Source organism: Emys orbicularis, chromosome 1, assembly GCF_028017835.1.
Source record: "Emys orbicularis isolate rEmyOrb1 chromosome 1, rEmyOrb1.hap1, whole genome shotgun sequence".
NCBI lineage: Eukaryota > Metazoa > Chordata > Testudines > Emydidae > Emys > Emys orbicularis.
Window position 1 is genome coordinate 210687640 of NC_088683.1, and position 15859 is coordinate 210703498.

The 15859-nt window shown below is 45.1% G+C and overlaps 1 protein-coding gene across 1 annotated transcript in view; it reads left to right on the plus strand.

Moving 5' to 3' along the window:
* Positions 1-528: 528 nt before the first annotated feature.
* PWP2 (PWP2 small subunit processome component) overlaps positions 529-15859 on the plus strand; it is a 31899-nt gene continuing 16568 nt past the window's right edge. Inside the window, exons 1-10 of the mRNA XM_065409730.1 lie at positions 529-639; positions 1926-2038; positions 3728-3822; positions 4173-4272; positions 5115-5258; positions 10414-10549; positions 11000-11226; positions 12364-12507; positions 14201-14271; positions 15393-15529. Of these exons, the coding sequence (XP_065265802.1) occupies positions 622-639; positions 1926-2038; positions 3728-3822; positions 4173-4272; positions 5115-5258; positions 10414-10549; positions 11000-11226; positions 12364-12507; positions 14201-14271; positions 15393-15529 (1185 nt within the window). The 5' untranslated portion in view covers positions 529-621. The remainder of the gene's footprint in view (positions 640-1925; positions 2039-3727; positions 3823-4172; positions 4273-5114; positions 5259-10413; positions 10550-10999; positions 11227-12363; positions 12508-14200; positions 14272-15392; positions 15530-15859) is intronic.

Genomic DNA, 15859 nt, shown 5'->3' on the forward strand with positions numbered 1-15859 from the left:
TGTCAACACTGGTTCTCCACTTGCGAAGTAACTCCCTGCTCTCCATGTGTCAGTATATAATGCCTGCATCTGCAACTTTCACTCTATGCATCCAAAGAAGTGAGGTTTTTACTCACGAAAGCTTATGCCCAAATAAATCTGTTAGTTTTTAAGGTGCCACCAGACTCCTTGTTAACTTAACTCAATCTTCTTTAACTTGCTTTTCGTCTGTCTCTTCCCGGCCTCTCTTCTCATTCCCCCCCCCCCCTAACGGGGGGTGCATAGTAGCGCCTGGTCCCTACGGAGCAACCCACATGCACGCGCAAGTGCTGCGCCCCCCCGTCAGCGCCTTAACAAGAAACGCGCAGGCGCCTCCCAGTCCCTAAGAAGAGCAGAAACCAGCCCCCCCCCCCCCCCCCGCCCGCTGCGCGCACGCCCGAAAGCGCATGCGTAGGGCTGCTCCCCGGAGCATTGGTGCTTTTTCCCTCCCGGACGCCAGGGGGCGCTTGTGGGGCTGGCCGCCTCCGTGAGTGACCCGGAAGTGAGGGAGTCCGCGGCGCGAGGAGACGACGGGGCCGCACGCGCTTTCCATGTGCAGGGAGACGCGGATCAGCAGGCGCCAGAGCGAGCCCCGCCGCGGGGATGAAGTTCGCTTACAGGGTAAGGGGGTGGCGCGCGTGCCACCGGCACAGCCCGAGCCCCGCCCCCCTCCCCCGGGCGTTCTTCTCTGTGCCGCCCACCCGCTGCCTGGGACCCTGGCCCAGAGTCCTCCCCCCTCATCCTGCCCTGAGTCCCTGGGAACCCCCCATGGGTCCCCCGCCCTGCTCCCCCTGCGCATCCCACCCTGTGCCCCCTGCAGAGCCCCAAGGACACCCCCCCCGACACACACACCCTGAGTCCCTGGGATCCCCCCATACACATCCCACCCTGTGCTCCCTGTAGAGCCACAAGACTGCCCCCTCAAACACCCTGAATCCGTGGTATTCCCCTGATGACGTCATTAGGCCTATATATGAACCAGAGTTCTTCCATGTTTAAACTCTGTTCTTCCATGTTTAATTCTAAGCGGCCTCAAGAGCCAAGGACAGGAATTGGAATGTGTAAATAGTCAGTTACCTATTACGACCTTGCTTATAACCAGGTCCTAAGCAATAATGATGAGGTTTGCATGTTTCTAGCTGGAGGAAACATGCAAACATAGTAAACTAGAGTAAATAGGACCCAATGATTGTTTAGAGGAATGTTACTAACAAGCTAGATTTATAGCCCTAGAATGACTTAACGGCTTAAATGTATGAACATGTCTTCGGTAGAGCGGGGAGGGGGAGTGTGGGGGGGGTGATGCGGAGGGAGAGAAGGGGGGGCTTGATTGTAAAGTATAAGAAGAGAGAAGCTGCTTTGTTCTGTGTGCTCGATTTGAGATTTGCCTGTCTCCTTGCACCACTTTGAGATCTCAAATAAACCTTTGATTGTTTCTCCACCCCGGTGTGTTTATTGGCGCGAAGCACGCCGGGCAACGAACCCCTGTTGCTTTGCCTCGGGCACCTCTGTGCCAGCAACACCCCCATGAATTCTCCCTATATTGCCCCCCATACACCACCTACCCTGTGTTCCTTGCAGAGTCCCCCGCGCACACACACACACACACACGACGCCCCTGGAGTCCCCGGGAACAACCCGTCCCTTGTTGCATGGATCTCTCTACACTGTGCCCCCCTCCCCCCATACATTCTGCCTGGACTGCCCCAAAGCTCCCCACACACCCTGCTGTGAGCACTTAATAACTGTTCCTTCTTTACCTCTCTGAACCCCTGCCTGCCCCTCCAGCACATTGAGCTCCCCCTAGGGGATTGTCACCACCCCACCCTGACCCTTCAGCATCCCTTCCCTGGGATGCTCCTTCCTGTTAAGCCCCCAGTAAGAGCACCTCTCCTTTCTCTCCCAAGTTCTCTAACTTGCTGGGCACTGTTTATCGGCGTGGGAACCTACATTTCACCCCAGATGGTAACTGTGTCATCAGCCCCGTCGGGAACAGAGTCACCGTCTTTGACCTGAAAAAGTAAGTGACCTGGGCTTGCACGGTGCCTTTCCTGCTAACTGGTGTGATAGTCCAGTTGGACTATGCATCTTCATTTTAGCTCCTGGCTGGCACTTAACTGGGGCTGGCACTTAACTGGGGCTGGAGATGCTGGATAGTGAAGTGTTTGGATACGACCATAGTGATGGGAATGGGATAAATGGTAGGAAAGCTGTTCTAGTCTAGTGGTCAGGGTAGGATACTGTACTAAGATTTGGGGGACCTAGGTTCAATTCTTGGCTCAACCACTGATCTGCTTCGTTGAGCAAGTCACTAAGTCGGGTAGGCAACCTATGGCAGGTGTATGGTGCAAGCTGATTTTCAGTGGCACTCACACTGCCGGGGTCCTGGCCACAGGTCCGGGGGGCTCTGCATTTTAATTTAATTTTAAATAAAGCTTCTTAAACATTTTAAAAGCCTTATTTACTTTACATACGACAATAGTTTAGTTATATATTATAGACTTATAGAAAGAGACCTTCTAAAAACGTTAAAATGTATGACTGGCACGCAAAACTTTAAATTAGAGTGAATAAATGAAGAGTCAGCACACCACTTCTGAAAGGTTGCCGACCCCTTCACTAAATCAACCTGTGCCTCTGTAAAATAGGAGTTTTCCCTATTTCCTTGTGGTGTTTTAAAATCCATTAAAGACTGGGAGGCACACAGATGAGGGCTATATAAGGAGCTCAATAGATGATAGTATGAGAACTGAATAGAACAGAATTAGTTTCTAGAATCAGTGTGTGGCAAGTTAATCACTGACAAGGAGGCAGAAGATTTTGCTTAGTGTACAGGCACTGCAGGCGTCCAGAATAAAAGTGTGTATAGTACTCTTCTCAAATGAAAAGTATCTAGGTGAGAGAGAGGGGAACAATCTGCCTGATACAGAGGTGTCTGGAATAAAAAATGACTAGCATTCTCAAACACTACCACTCTCTTACAGTAGTTTCAAAAGTAAAAAAAAAAAAAGTGAAGCCTATATAATCGGGTGGCAGGAGATATCAGAGAATGCATATTTCATGTGTAAAGCTCTACACTGATACAAAATTTATATCTGCATCTGATCCACAAACATGATCTGTGGATATAAAGTGGATATCTGCAGATTTGCAGGGCTCTATTGTAAAATTTGGATCCACATCCATCTGCAAACATGGTCCCCGGATGTGGATATTTGCAGGGCTCTATTCATATGCATGGATCAATGAGAAGAGTAGTTGTACAAATGAAAGTATTTTAAAACAATGAGTAAAGAAGATCAATAGTATCAGTATGCATTTGATATGGTATGGTACCCCGTGCAGTTCTGTTGTGTGGTTTTTTGTTTTTTTTACTCTGTGGGAAGTGGGAGTCTTGGTGTCCCTGATCTACTTTTAACCTTCCTATCTTTAAAGGTCTGCATTGTGGCCATCATGCTGCTGGCTACTTGGCAGCATTCCATTCAGCACCACTTCTTATTCATCTACAGGGCAGATTTGTTGAGCAGCATGAAGTAATCTCAGGGTTTATGCACCCTGTTTCCACACCACTCCCAGTCCATGCTGACCCTGCACTAGAAATCAAGCCCTAGTCCTCTGAAAATGAAAAGCATTAGTATATTACAAAGTCATTAGACCACTCTTACACCACTGTGGTTAATGTTGTTTTATTGGTTTTCTTTTCCTCCAGTAATAAGTCAGAAACATTACCATTGGCAACACGGCACAATATCACATGTGTGGGGCTCTCTCCAGATGGAAGTCTTGCCATATTAGTTGATGAAGGTATTGGGGTTTTTTTTGTTCCTAAAGGTGTGTCAGAGAACTACAGTTTGCAGAAGACAATCCATTTTATTAAATATGATAATATTTACCCATAACTAGCCACATTTGACTAAATCTAAATTCTGAAAACATATATTTCTTCCTCAGAATTTTCAAAGTCGTTGTTGAACCAGAATGTGGCTTCTTTAATTTTGTTCAGATTTACTATGTTAATATTTTAAAATGGTGTTACATTGAAAAGCCCCACCCCCGAAAAAGATGTCTGGCTTAAAAAAAAATCTATGTACCTATAGTTTCTTCAGAGTGTCAAACTGTTTCAGTGATCCTTTTCCTTCCTTCCTTCCTTACAGAGGGAGCTGCCTTGCTTGTCAGTTTGATTGGTAAATCTGTGATACATCAGTTCCATTTTCAGAAGCCAGTGCACTGTGTCTGCTTTTCCCCAGATGGCAGGTAAACAGGAACTTAAAAAACAACAACTTTAAAATGTAGGTAATGAATTGATTAAAAACAGACCAGTCAAGGAATACAATTTCTTAATCCATGATGTTGGAAGGGGGGGGGGAGTAATCAATGAATATTTGAACAGGATCAGTTTCTGTAGACTGGAGTGTGGGGGCTGGGGTGGAGGAGGAGCGAGGGAGGGAGGTAGTCAAGCTTCCCACCCTTACCCTTTTCCAGGATATTCATTCCCTGTGGTAGGGGATTATTTTAGAAACTTTACTCTGACTTCATAATGCACTTCCCCATTGGAAGATTCAAGTTCATTGGTGCACAGGTGCCTAAGAGATGCACATGTTGATGCTGCGGAGGTTGAAGTCAAGGTTTTGCATTGTAGGATCTTGAGTGATGTTGGAGGTATATGGGACTTACTCTGCCTCTCTATAAATATGTCCATGAAAGTGGTCAAAAGGTGGGGGTTAAGGTTTGTTGAAAAAGGATATCTTGACTATGGACATTTCCTTGCTTTTAAGAGTTTGTTTTTCTTGAGAAATCTTAATTGATTTTAATGAAAACTTTTCTTTCTGGGAGTAACACACAAACTGTATTTATACATATACACACATTTGCTGGAGTGGAGGGTACTGTATACGCAGGTGATGTATTTTACATGCCAGGACTTTGTTTTTACTCTACCAGCGTAGCAATAGTACATATATATCCTTTCATCACACAAGAAATATCCCTTTCTAATATTATTTTGTTTTGTTGTATTACTCTTGTTTCTGGCACGGAAGGACTGGTTGCTCCTGCAGTTTTGTGTATAATTTTGCTCTCCATTTTCTGTGTGATAGGAAATTTGTGATCACAAAGGACAATGTTGCTCTTATGTACCATGCCCCTGGGAAGAAACGAGAATTTAATGCCTTTGTTCTGGACAAAACTTACTATGGTCCATACGATGAAACAACATGCATTGACTGGACTGATGATTCCAAGTAAGTAGTTACAAAAGTCCATGGGACTTGTGCTCCTTGCTCCCTTGCAAATCCCACTTTATTGCTCTTTATTGCAAGATGCTCTTTCAAATCCCACTTTATTGTTAATTTGGTGTTCATTATTATTATTAAGGATAGTGTATATGTTGGATCCTGAAAATTTGCTCCAATAAAAATTTCATTTGTGTATGTGTGCTGTAGTCCAGTCTCCAAATTCTCAAGTCTTTCATTGGCTTTGAAAGCTCCCTTTGATTTCTCAATTTCTCAGGCCTGGTCTACACTAGGAGTTTATATCGAATTTAGCGCCGTTACATCGAATTAACCCCGCACCCGTCCACACCACGAAGCTATTTAATTCGACATAGAGCTGTCTTAAATTCGACTTCTGTACTCCTCGAAAACGAGAGGAGTAGCGCTAAATTCGAAATGGCAATATCAAATTAGGCTAGGTGTGGATGGAAATCGACGGTAATAGCTCCGGGAGCTATCCCACAGTGCACCACTCTGTTGACGCTCTGGACAGCACTTCGAGCTCGGATGCTCTGACCAGCCACACAGGAAAAGCCCCGGGAAAATTTGAATTCCTTTTCCTGTCTGGGCAGTTTGAATCTCATTTTCTGTTTGGACAGCGTGGAGAGCTCAGCAGCACTGGCAACGATGCAGAGCTCTCCAGCAGAGATGGCCGTGCAATCTAATAGAAAGAGGGCCCCAGCATGGACTGATCGGGAAGTCTTGGATCTCATCGCTGTGTGGGGCGATGAGTCCGTGCTTTCAGAGCTGCGCTCCAAAAGAAGGAATGCAAAGATCTACGAGAAGATCTCTAAAGCCATGGCAGAGAGAGGATACAGCCGGGATGCAACGCAGTGCCGCGTGAAAATCAAGGAGCTGAGACAAGGCTACCAAAAAACCAAAGAGGCAAACCGACGCTCCGGATCCCAGCCCCACACATCACGTTTCTACGAGGCACTGCATTCCATCCTAGGTGCGGCCGCCACCACTACCCCACCAGTGACCGTGGACTCAGAGGATGGGATACTGTCCACGGCCGGTTCCTCGTCGGAAATGTTAGCGGACGGGGAAGATGAGGAAGGAGATGAGGAGGACGAGGCAGTCGACAGCGCTTGCACCACTGATTTCCCCGACAGCCAGGAGCTCTTCATCACCCTTACCGAGATCCCCTACCAACCATCCACAGCCGTTACCCCGGACACCGAATCAGGGGAAGGATCAAGCAGTGAGTGCTTTAAACATCTAAACATGTAATTTTAACATAACTGGTCCACCGTGGTAACACACGTTCCCACGCCATGAGTCCAGTAAGTAGTCTGGGATCATGGCACGGCACAGCATGGCGGCATACGGCCCTGGCCTCTGCATGGTCTCCCGAAGCATTCTTCCCCTCTCGCTCTCCGAGATCCTCATTAGAGTTATATCGCACATGACGCCCTGCTTTAAATTAGGGAGGGGAATGTTAGTATTGGGACTGCTTTACAGCCACGCGGTGGAGGCGGCAGAGGGGCAGCATACAGTGATCTTTCCCGGGGACAGCCGCGAGGTGGTGGGACAGGGGCAGAGCTCATGCTTCCCTGATTGCTGCCAGCAGAGAGTGGCCTTGCATTCAGTGCGAAAGGAGCCCAGTGCTACTATTACATTTTTAAGCTGCCACAAGTCTACGGCTTACCATGTTTTCCTGCAACAAAAGTAGAGGTGTCCTGCCACGCTTCTCTGATCGCAACTGCAAGACCCCAGGCACTGAAGGCGAGGGCCGAAAATTCGACCTTGTCCTGTGTGCGCATGTGAAAGGTCCAGTGCATGGTGTTGTTCACAGAGAAAGACTATGTTCTTTGTTAGCAACTTCATTTATCTGTCTCAGGAATTTACTCCCTTTTTCCCATTCCCACAGACACATCTGCGACTGTCTCCCAACCCAGCCTGGCATCACACTCCCAGAGGCTAGCGCAGATTAGGAGAAGGAAGAGAAAGACGCGTGAAGACATGTTTTATGAACTTATGGAGTGCTCACGAGAGCAGGCAGCCCAGACGACACAGTGGAGGGAGAACTTGTCACAAATGCACAGAGCAGTCATGGAACGGGAGGAGAGGTGGCGCCAGGAGGACCAGCAGGCTACTCGAACCCTGCTTGGACTAATGAGGGAGCAAACGGAGACGCTCCGGCGCCTAGTGGATGTTCTGCAAGACCGGAGGCAGGAGGACAGAGCCCTGCTGCTGTCTATCTCTAACCGCCCTCCCCCGCCACCAAGTCCCACACCCCCCTCACCAAAAGTCCAAAGAAGGAGGGGCGGCAAGGGCCGTTAAAACTTTCAGTCGGCCCCTGCACACTGCTGCAGCAATGGAAGGCTCTCGTTCCAAAGTTTGAAAAGCCCTTTCCTACCCATCTCACAATAGCCCACGTCCAAGTTTCCTCCCCCCCTTTTCATGTGCGGTTCATAATAAAACATCTGTTTCTGTTAAGTACTGTTTCCGAGAGTGTCTTTTAGAGGGGATTCTGTCTGAAGGGGGGGAAGGGGTTTGTTACTTGGACAGGACAGGCACCTGTAGCAGGCTACAGAGGCGGGGGCAGGTCCAGCATCAGGACACATACACAGTACAGTCACCAGTTACCCTGGTCAGTCTGGGAGGCGGTTTTCATGTTCTGGGGTGCGAGGGGGTTGATCTGTGACTTTGTGGCGGGGGAGGGCAGTTACAGATCTTCTGCCGCGGTCCTTATCCTGGATCACAGAGCCACGCAGCAGGGGATCTGTTACCCTCCGCCCCCTGCCAGAAAGTCACTTGGCCGACACATACATGCAGTCCCGCCCAGGACTGCTGGCAGGCTGCGTTGAAACAACCAATCCAGCACTGCGGAGCCTGTCATTCCCGGAGTTTAGAAGCATCATTTGCATCAAAACAATAAACCAGCCCCCCGCCACAGTCTGCGTCCCCGGTTTAAAACATTCCCGCGAAAACAGTAAGAAAGAGAACCTTGTTCAGTAACAAAACGGAACAGATTTTATTTGTTGGGAAGGTGGGGAAGGGGGTATGTAACTTGGAAGGATAGTCAACAGTAACTGGGTAAAGAAACGGGGGCAGGTTCAGTATCTGTGTCCACAAAGTGAACAGTCACTGGAGACCCTGCTCAGTCAGGAACCTGGCTTTCAAAGCCTCCCTGATGCACAGCGCGTCCCGCTGGGATCTTCTAATCGCCCGGCTGTCTGGCTGGACGTAATCAGAAGCCAGGCTATTTGCCTCAAGCTCCCACCCCGCCATAAAGGTCTCCCCCTTGCTCTCACACAAATTGTGGAGCACACAGCAAGCAGCTATCACAATGGGGATATTGGTCTCGCTGAGATCACAGCGAGTGAGTAGGCTTCTCCATCTCCCCTTGAGACGGCCAAAAGCACACTCCACCACCATTCTGCACTTGCTGAGCCGGTAGTTGAATAGTTCTTTCCCTGAGTCCAGTGCGCCAGTGTAGGGCTTCATGAGCCAGGGCATTAGCGGGTATGCAGGGTCCCCGAGGATGACTGTAGGCATCTCCACATCCCCAACAGTTACTTTGTGGTCCGGGAAGTAAAGACCTTCCTGCAGCCGTCTATACAGACCAGAGTTCCTGAACACCCTAGCGTCATGAACCTTGCCAGGCCATCCAACGTAGATATTGGTAAAACGTCCCCGATGGTCCACCAGTGCTTGCAGCACCATGGAAAAGTACCCCTTTCTGTTGATGTACTGGCTGGCCTGTTGGTCCGGTGCCAGGATAGGGATGTGAGTCCCATCTATAGCCCCACCGCAGTTTGGGAATCCCATCTCGGCAAAGCCATCTCTGATGAGCTCCACGTTTCCCAGGGTCACTACCTTAGATAGCAGTAGCTTGACGATTGCCCTGGCTACTTGCATAACAGCAACCCCCACGGTAGACTTGCCCACACCAAAGTGGTTAGCGACGGACCGGTAGCTGTCTGGCGTTGCGAGCTTCCAGAGGGCTATGGCCACTCGCTTCTGGACAGTCAGGGCTGCCCGCATCCGGGTGTCCTTTCGCTTCAGGGCAGGGGACAGCAACTCACACAGTTCGAGGAAAGTCCCCTTCCGCATGCGAAAGTTGCGCAGCCACTGGGATTCATCCCAGACCTGCAGCACTATGTGGTCCCACCATTCTGTGCTTGTTTCACGGGCCCAGAATCGCCGTTCAACAGTATCAACAAGACCCAGTGACAGCGAGATGTCCTGGGCGCTGGGTCTCATGTTCTCAGAGAGGTCGGAGCTAGTGTCCGACTTCATGCCGTCACGGTGGTGCCGTAGCCTCCTCTCATGATTGATCTGCAGCTGCCTCTGGTACAGGTGGAGGAGAAGCTGCGAGGCGTTGAGAACTGCCACAACTGCAGCGATGGTCGCAGCGGGATCCATGCTCGCACTGCTGTGGCGTCCGCGCTGTCAGTAATCAGAAAAGCGCGCGAACTGATTTCCCACCGGCGCTTTCAGGGAGGGAGGGAGGGAGGGCGTGAGTGACGGACGGATGACGACAGGCGCCCAAAAGCACCCTCGACACATTTTTTTACCCAGAAGGCATTTGGGGCTCGACCCAGAATTCCAATGGGCAGCGGGGACTGCGGGAACTGTGGGATAGCTGCCCACAGTGCACCGCTTCCAATGTCGACGCTTGCCCCGTTAGTGTGGACTCACAAAGTCTCACAAAGTCGAATTACTGTCCTTAGTGTGGACACACACGTTCGACTTAGTAATATCGATTCCACATAGTCGAATTAACTAAAATCGAAGTACTCTCGTAGTGTAGACAAGGCCTTAGTCTGTGTTCTTAAATTTATGCACAATTAATGTGTTTTGTTTTTTTAAAGCTGCCTGAGTACGTATCCATAGAATATAGTACATCTTGGGAGCAATAGGGTACAACCATCCCTTAAAATGTGTCTCCATCTCCCCATGGAGGGAATGACTCTTATGGAGTGAGTGTAGTTGACTCTCTCTGCCTATTCAGTCCTTGGCATCCCTGCTAAGACTACCAGTTGTAGTGTGAACATCTGTCCAGTATGAATCACATGTTGAATGTCTGTACCATTCTGTTAAAATGGGGTCCACACAGTGGAAAAGTTTGTGAACCCATGCTCTGATCTGACTTCCCCTTTATTTTCTTTTGTAGGTGTTTTGCAATCGGTAGCAAGGATATGTCAACATGGGTGTTTGGAGCTGAGCGATGGGTTAACCTGATCTATTACTCTCTGGGAGGGCATAAAGATGCAATCGTAGCCTGCTTTTTTGAAGAGAATAGTCTAGATGTATGTAAACAAGTACACTGCTTATTTGAATGTTCATATTAAAATTGGCCCAGCATTTTTCCATCTGTAGATAACCATACCGAATTCCTATTGCACTGGTATTTCAATGAAGTGTTCATAGAAATCACCGATGGAAAATACCTGTTATTTAATGTCCTGTAATTCAAAGACGATTTGCCAAATTGTCTTTAGACTTTTCCGAAACGTTTTTCTCTGTCTTCAGAGTAAATCTTATAATATTCATGATAAATGAATTTTCTAAGACAAATGTATAGGGTCACTAAAATAATTCTTTATAGTGGAAGCTGGTTATAACCTTAATTATCGAGTAAGTATTGCCACTCCCTAATCCAGTTTTTTGGTGGGTTGATATGCTGTTTAATTCAGCAGATTATGGAACCCTAGGGCTGTATGATGTTCATAATAGATGTATGTGTGTTTATACTCCAGCTGTACACAGTTAGCCAGGATGGGGCCCTGTGTGTGTGGCAATGTGATACAGACTTGTGTGGTCTGAAGCCCAGGCCTCCCAAAGACAGAGCAGAAGATAAGAATGAATCAATAGAAGACCTGGGTGAAGAGTTTATTGAAGAGCCCAAGGGCGAGGAGATTCATGGAAAAGCCACTACAAATGAAAAAGAAAGGAGAGATAAAGTGAAATATTCACGTGCTGCAAAGTAGGTGATCTTCCAACGATAACAGGGATATATAGATAGATATAACAGACATAGCTGGGATTCATTGCAATGGGCTCTATTCACTTTACATTAATATACTCTGTCTTACTTGAAGCTAGTGGACATCCCTACCCAGCTTTCAGTCATTAAACGCTATTATAGTTGCCTTCAATAAAACCCATTTCTATCATACCCTGAGCATGTGAATAGTGATTTATGCAATTGGTGAGTAAATAGAAGATTTTCCTTCAAGGATTAAATCAGTGTTCTTGTTTTATGATGACACAAAAGATTACCTTCAAAATTAATAGTTTAAAGTTAAAAATATAGGAAATGTAATGAGGTCCAGTGTACGCCATCTTGCAGTGGCACTGATAGACGTTTTGTTTCTGCTACTGTGGAGCTATATTTCTGTGAGGAAAGATGGGTTGACATCAAAATACTGAATTTTGGCTCAGTGACATTAGTCTCTGTAGAAGATAGGTATCTTTAAGATGACATCAGCAGTTTGGGTTACCTTTCTGAAGGAGTGCCACATTTTCAAATGAGACTTGTGAAACACAATCTGGAGTACATAGTCCTAGAGTATAAAGAAACTTTAAATGGAATATGCAGTTGTTGGATAACATTCAAACATACATTTATTTGACCCTGAGAATGCCATCAAATACAACACCGTAAGAGCTACAGCTACAAAAATATAAACCTCAGTACCAAGAGTACACGGTTTATGATTCCAGTGCTTCAATTACTCATTTAGAATCATCTTAAAGAATACAGGGTTAACCACTTAATTTATAGAAACCACAGATGTTGGCGTTAGGTGACCAAAGGAAAATTCACAGTTTAATTCCTCTTAGGTTAACCTTAAGTGTCTTTCATTATGTATAGTCGTATGCAACTTCTGTTAAATTATGTTAGTATAACAGCTGTAAATTAGTGTCCATGGTAGGAGGAGTGGCTCAACTAGAGGAATAAGGCAAAATGTAAATCATAAGCAGCTTGGAGAACTGCTGTGTTTTAGTTTGTTTTGGTACCACCACCAAAATACTTGCCTTATGTTGAATTGTCATTGCAAAAGTACACCTGTCATTCATCTTCACATTGCTTTTTTGGTGTATTTTCTTTGGCATATAGGTACTTTTTCAACAAAGAAGGAGATTTTAATAACCTGACATCTGCAGCTTATCACAAGAAAACGCACCTTCTGGTCACTGGTTTTGCTTCTGGAATTTTTCATATACATGAGCTTCCAGAGTTCAACCTTATCCATTCCTTAAGGTTAGTTTAATTGTACAAGCCCTAGAGTGGGTCATTGTGTCTAATACTGAAGGATGAATGTCATGGCGTGAAAGTCTTGAACAGTTCGCTGGGTATTGTAATTGGCATTTCAGTCATGAGGTGGAATTCTGAAGCCACACTGATTTGAATAGGAGCATTAATCTCAGACAGATTAACTAAAACCATTTAATTCCACTTCATTGCTTTATTAAAGAGGGGCATGATTTGAACCAGGAACTCCTGAGTTCTAATCCCAGCCTTGCAGACCCTCTTTATGGTTTTGAGCAAGTCACTGAACTGCTGTGTCAATTTCTGTTTGTATAAAATGAGAATACTACTTAATTACTTACCCCACAAGGGTATTAATAAATAGCATTTGTAAAGTGCTTTCAAGACAAAAAAAGATATATGCCAGATGAATATTATTATTATATTTTGATGGTTGCTATGTAGCGTGGTGTGTTAAACTTAAAAAGGGGATGTGTAAAGAATGAATGCACAATTTCCATTTACAACCAAGTAGATCTTTCTAGAATATGGCAAATTTTAATCTTGTCCCGCTAAGTAGCTCCTTGCTCGAGTTCATAGTTGCTTTTTTTTAAAATACAAATTTATACTCTTTACCCTGGACTATATTTTTGTTCCTTCTATCCCGTAAGAAGTCTGAAAAGTATCTGAAGAAATTACAGCTTCCCACAGCTAGCTCAGGGCTATCTATCCTTTGATTAATTGAAGTTTCTTGAATTGAAATGGTGGAAATTTGTAAAACTGATTTGCATTTAAGCACCGTGGCAGTGTTTTTTGTCTGTGGTGAAATATATTTAACACATTTTAAAAACCACATACAAAATTTCTGTACAAATTACTTCAAATCCACAGTCGTTTAAAAAAATAAAATTGGATGGGGTTAGGGAGAGTGTATTGATTCAATTACAGGTCATTTTGTATTAAAATACATTTACACTCCTAGGCTTGAAATAATACTTAACACTTGTACAGCATTTTACATCTTGAGAATGTTGTGCAGACATTAAATGGGAAAGAGTTGACAGATGAGAGTAATGTGCACAAATATTGGGAAGGAAGAAATACTGTATGTTTCTGCTAGCCCAGTCCCTGGATTTGTATTACTGGGACCACGATACCTATGGCTCTCTGATACTACTCAATTACCACAGTGATGGGCATGTATTGGGACATAGTTGGCTGTGTCCTGTATATTGAGTGGGGTCAGAGAACACTTTTAGCTACTGCTTCCTTGACTCTTAGGATCAAATTTGCCACTAGTATAAGCGGACCCAACTCCAGTGACTACAATGGAATTTGTCCTCTTGTGCTAATGGGAACGTTGGCTCTCGTGATCCAAATACGTGATGCATTTTCAGTTTAACATAGAATTAAATATGAAACACTCATTGCACCTTTTGCATTGCTGTGAAAGTGACTCCATATGTTCTTGATCCAAAACCCTGGGCTGGCCTAACTTATGCCAGTGCTGTCTAAGCAGTGTATTTTTGCTGGTTTCCTTTACATTTATTAGAGGATATAATGTGTTAATTATTTCTGATTTCATAGGAATGTGAAAATCAAAGAACTTGTTTGAATAGAGGAAATCAAAACACAGTTTCTCAAATTACATTGTTCCTTTATTCTGTATCCTCAACTTACGTATTTCTTGGCATTTTTCACTTAGTATTTCAGACCAGAGGATTGCCACTATTTCTATCAACTGCACTGGTGACTGGATTGCTTTTGGATGTTCAGGTTTGTAGTTCAAGGGGTGCCTTTCTAAGGCAATACGTTGCAAGTCTGCAGGTGTGAGTTCTTTGTCCTGCCTGACCCCCACATTTTTAAATTTTATTTGTTGTTTTATAGGCCCATGATTTTGTCCTTATAAAATCCCTCTGATGTAGTTGAAATAATATTTCACAGATGAGAAAACTTAAGTACGTAGATTAAGTGGTTTGCCTGAAGTCATGAAGTCTGTGGCAGATCTTGGAATAGAACCTAAATCTCTTGATTCCCAGTCCAGTTCCTGACTGATAAGGCCATCCTCCTTCTAACGGGAGTACACTATGGCACGAGCCTGAATATAGGTTATAGTTTACCTTCATTCTGGGTTACCTTTCTTCCTGTGTGCATCTCGCTTTACTGATATAAATTCTTCCTTCGCTGTAAGTTATGCCTGGATGGATACACCAGCTAACCTCCTCCAACTCTGAGCTGCAAATCTAGTCCATAACCAACTGCCATGCAAGCTGAACCCTTCCCCTCTCTAAACAGATGTATCTCACTTAGAACCCTTCTCGAGCCCATGGGATTGAGTGAAAGCCATTCGATATTCCACGCAGTAACCCCTTGGCCAGACCAATAGGAACATTAGATCGGTTGCTTTTGGTAGACATTAGATCTCCTGTGTTTCATTAATGTTGAGATATAGTTTGGATTCACTTAAAAAGGCAAGATTTAAAAAAATATTTCACATGAAAGACCAATTTCAAGCTTGTGTGTGTTTTATTTTTATTTTATTTTATTCTCTTTCTAGTGGTTTTTTTTAATGGTTTTCCTCCATCTTTTTTTGGCTGCTCATCAGGACACATCTGTCTTCTGCCAATGACAGCAGCAGTAGTATTGGCTTGGCATAGCAATAAGAATGCTAAGTCAAGTAACAACTGCTGATGTTTACAGAAAGTCTGTCGCCTTGACCTTGAAATAATCAGACACCTTGCATTCTATTATGGTGGATGTATACATAACACAGGTTATCTGTATGCACATGATTTTTTTATAAATGGGAAGGATGTTGTATGCAAGTATTGTATGTAGCCTGTATACGTCACTGAATCGGAATTACATATGTATCCTCTCCTCCATTATGTTTACAGGTCTGGGTCAGCTGCTGGTGTGGGAATGGCAAAGTGAGTCTTACGTGCTGAAGCAGCAGGGCCATTTCAACAGTATGGTCTCATTGGCATATTCTCCAGATGGGCAATACTTAGTTACTGGCGGGGATGATGGGAAAGTAAGTCAGTCAGTTATTTAAAACTCTTGGCTTGCAAAAGTGTAGTGAGCGGTACAAATCTGAATACACTATAGAGAGCACTGTTACTGTAACTGACAAATCATTTTTTTCATCATTTTAAAAATCATGTTTTTGGCCACAATGCCTGTAAGTGTGTTTTGGAAGCTAGGAAGCAATTTTCTTTCCCACTGCCTCTACATTCTGGTTTGTTATTGTAGGGATGTTCTTGTGGGCTCTGCTGCTTGTATTACAGTTTCTAGCAGTTAAGAATTTGATTTGGAACAGTTGCAGATACAATGCAGCATAAAGAAAAAGGGTGGCCAAATTGTG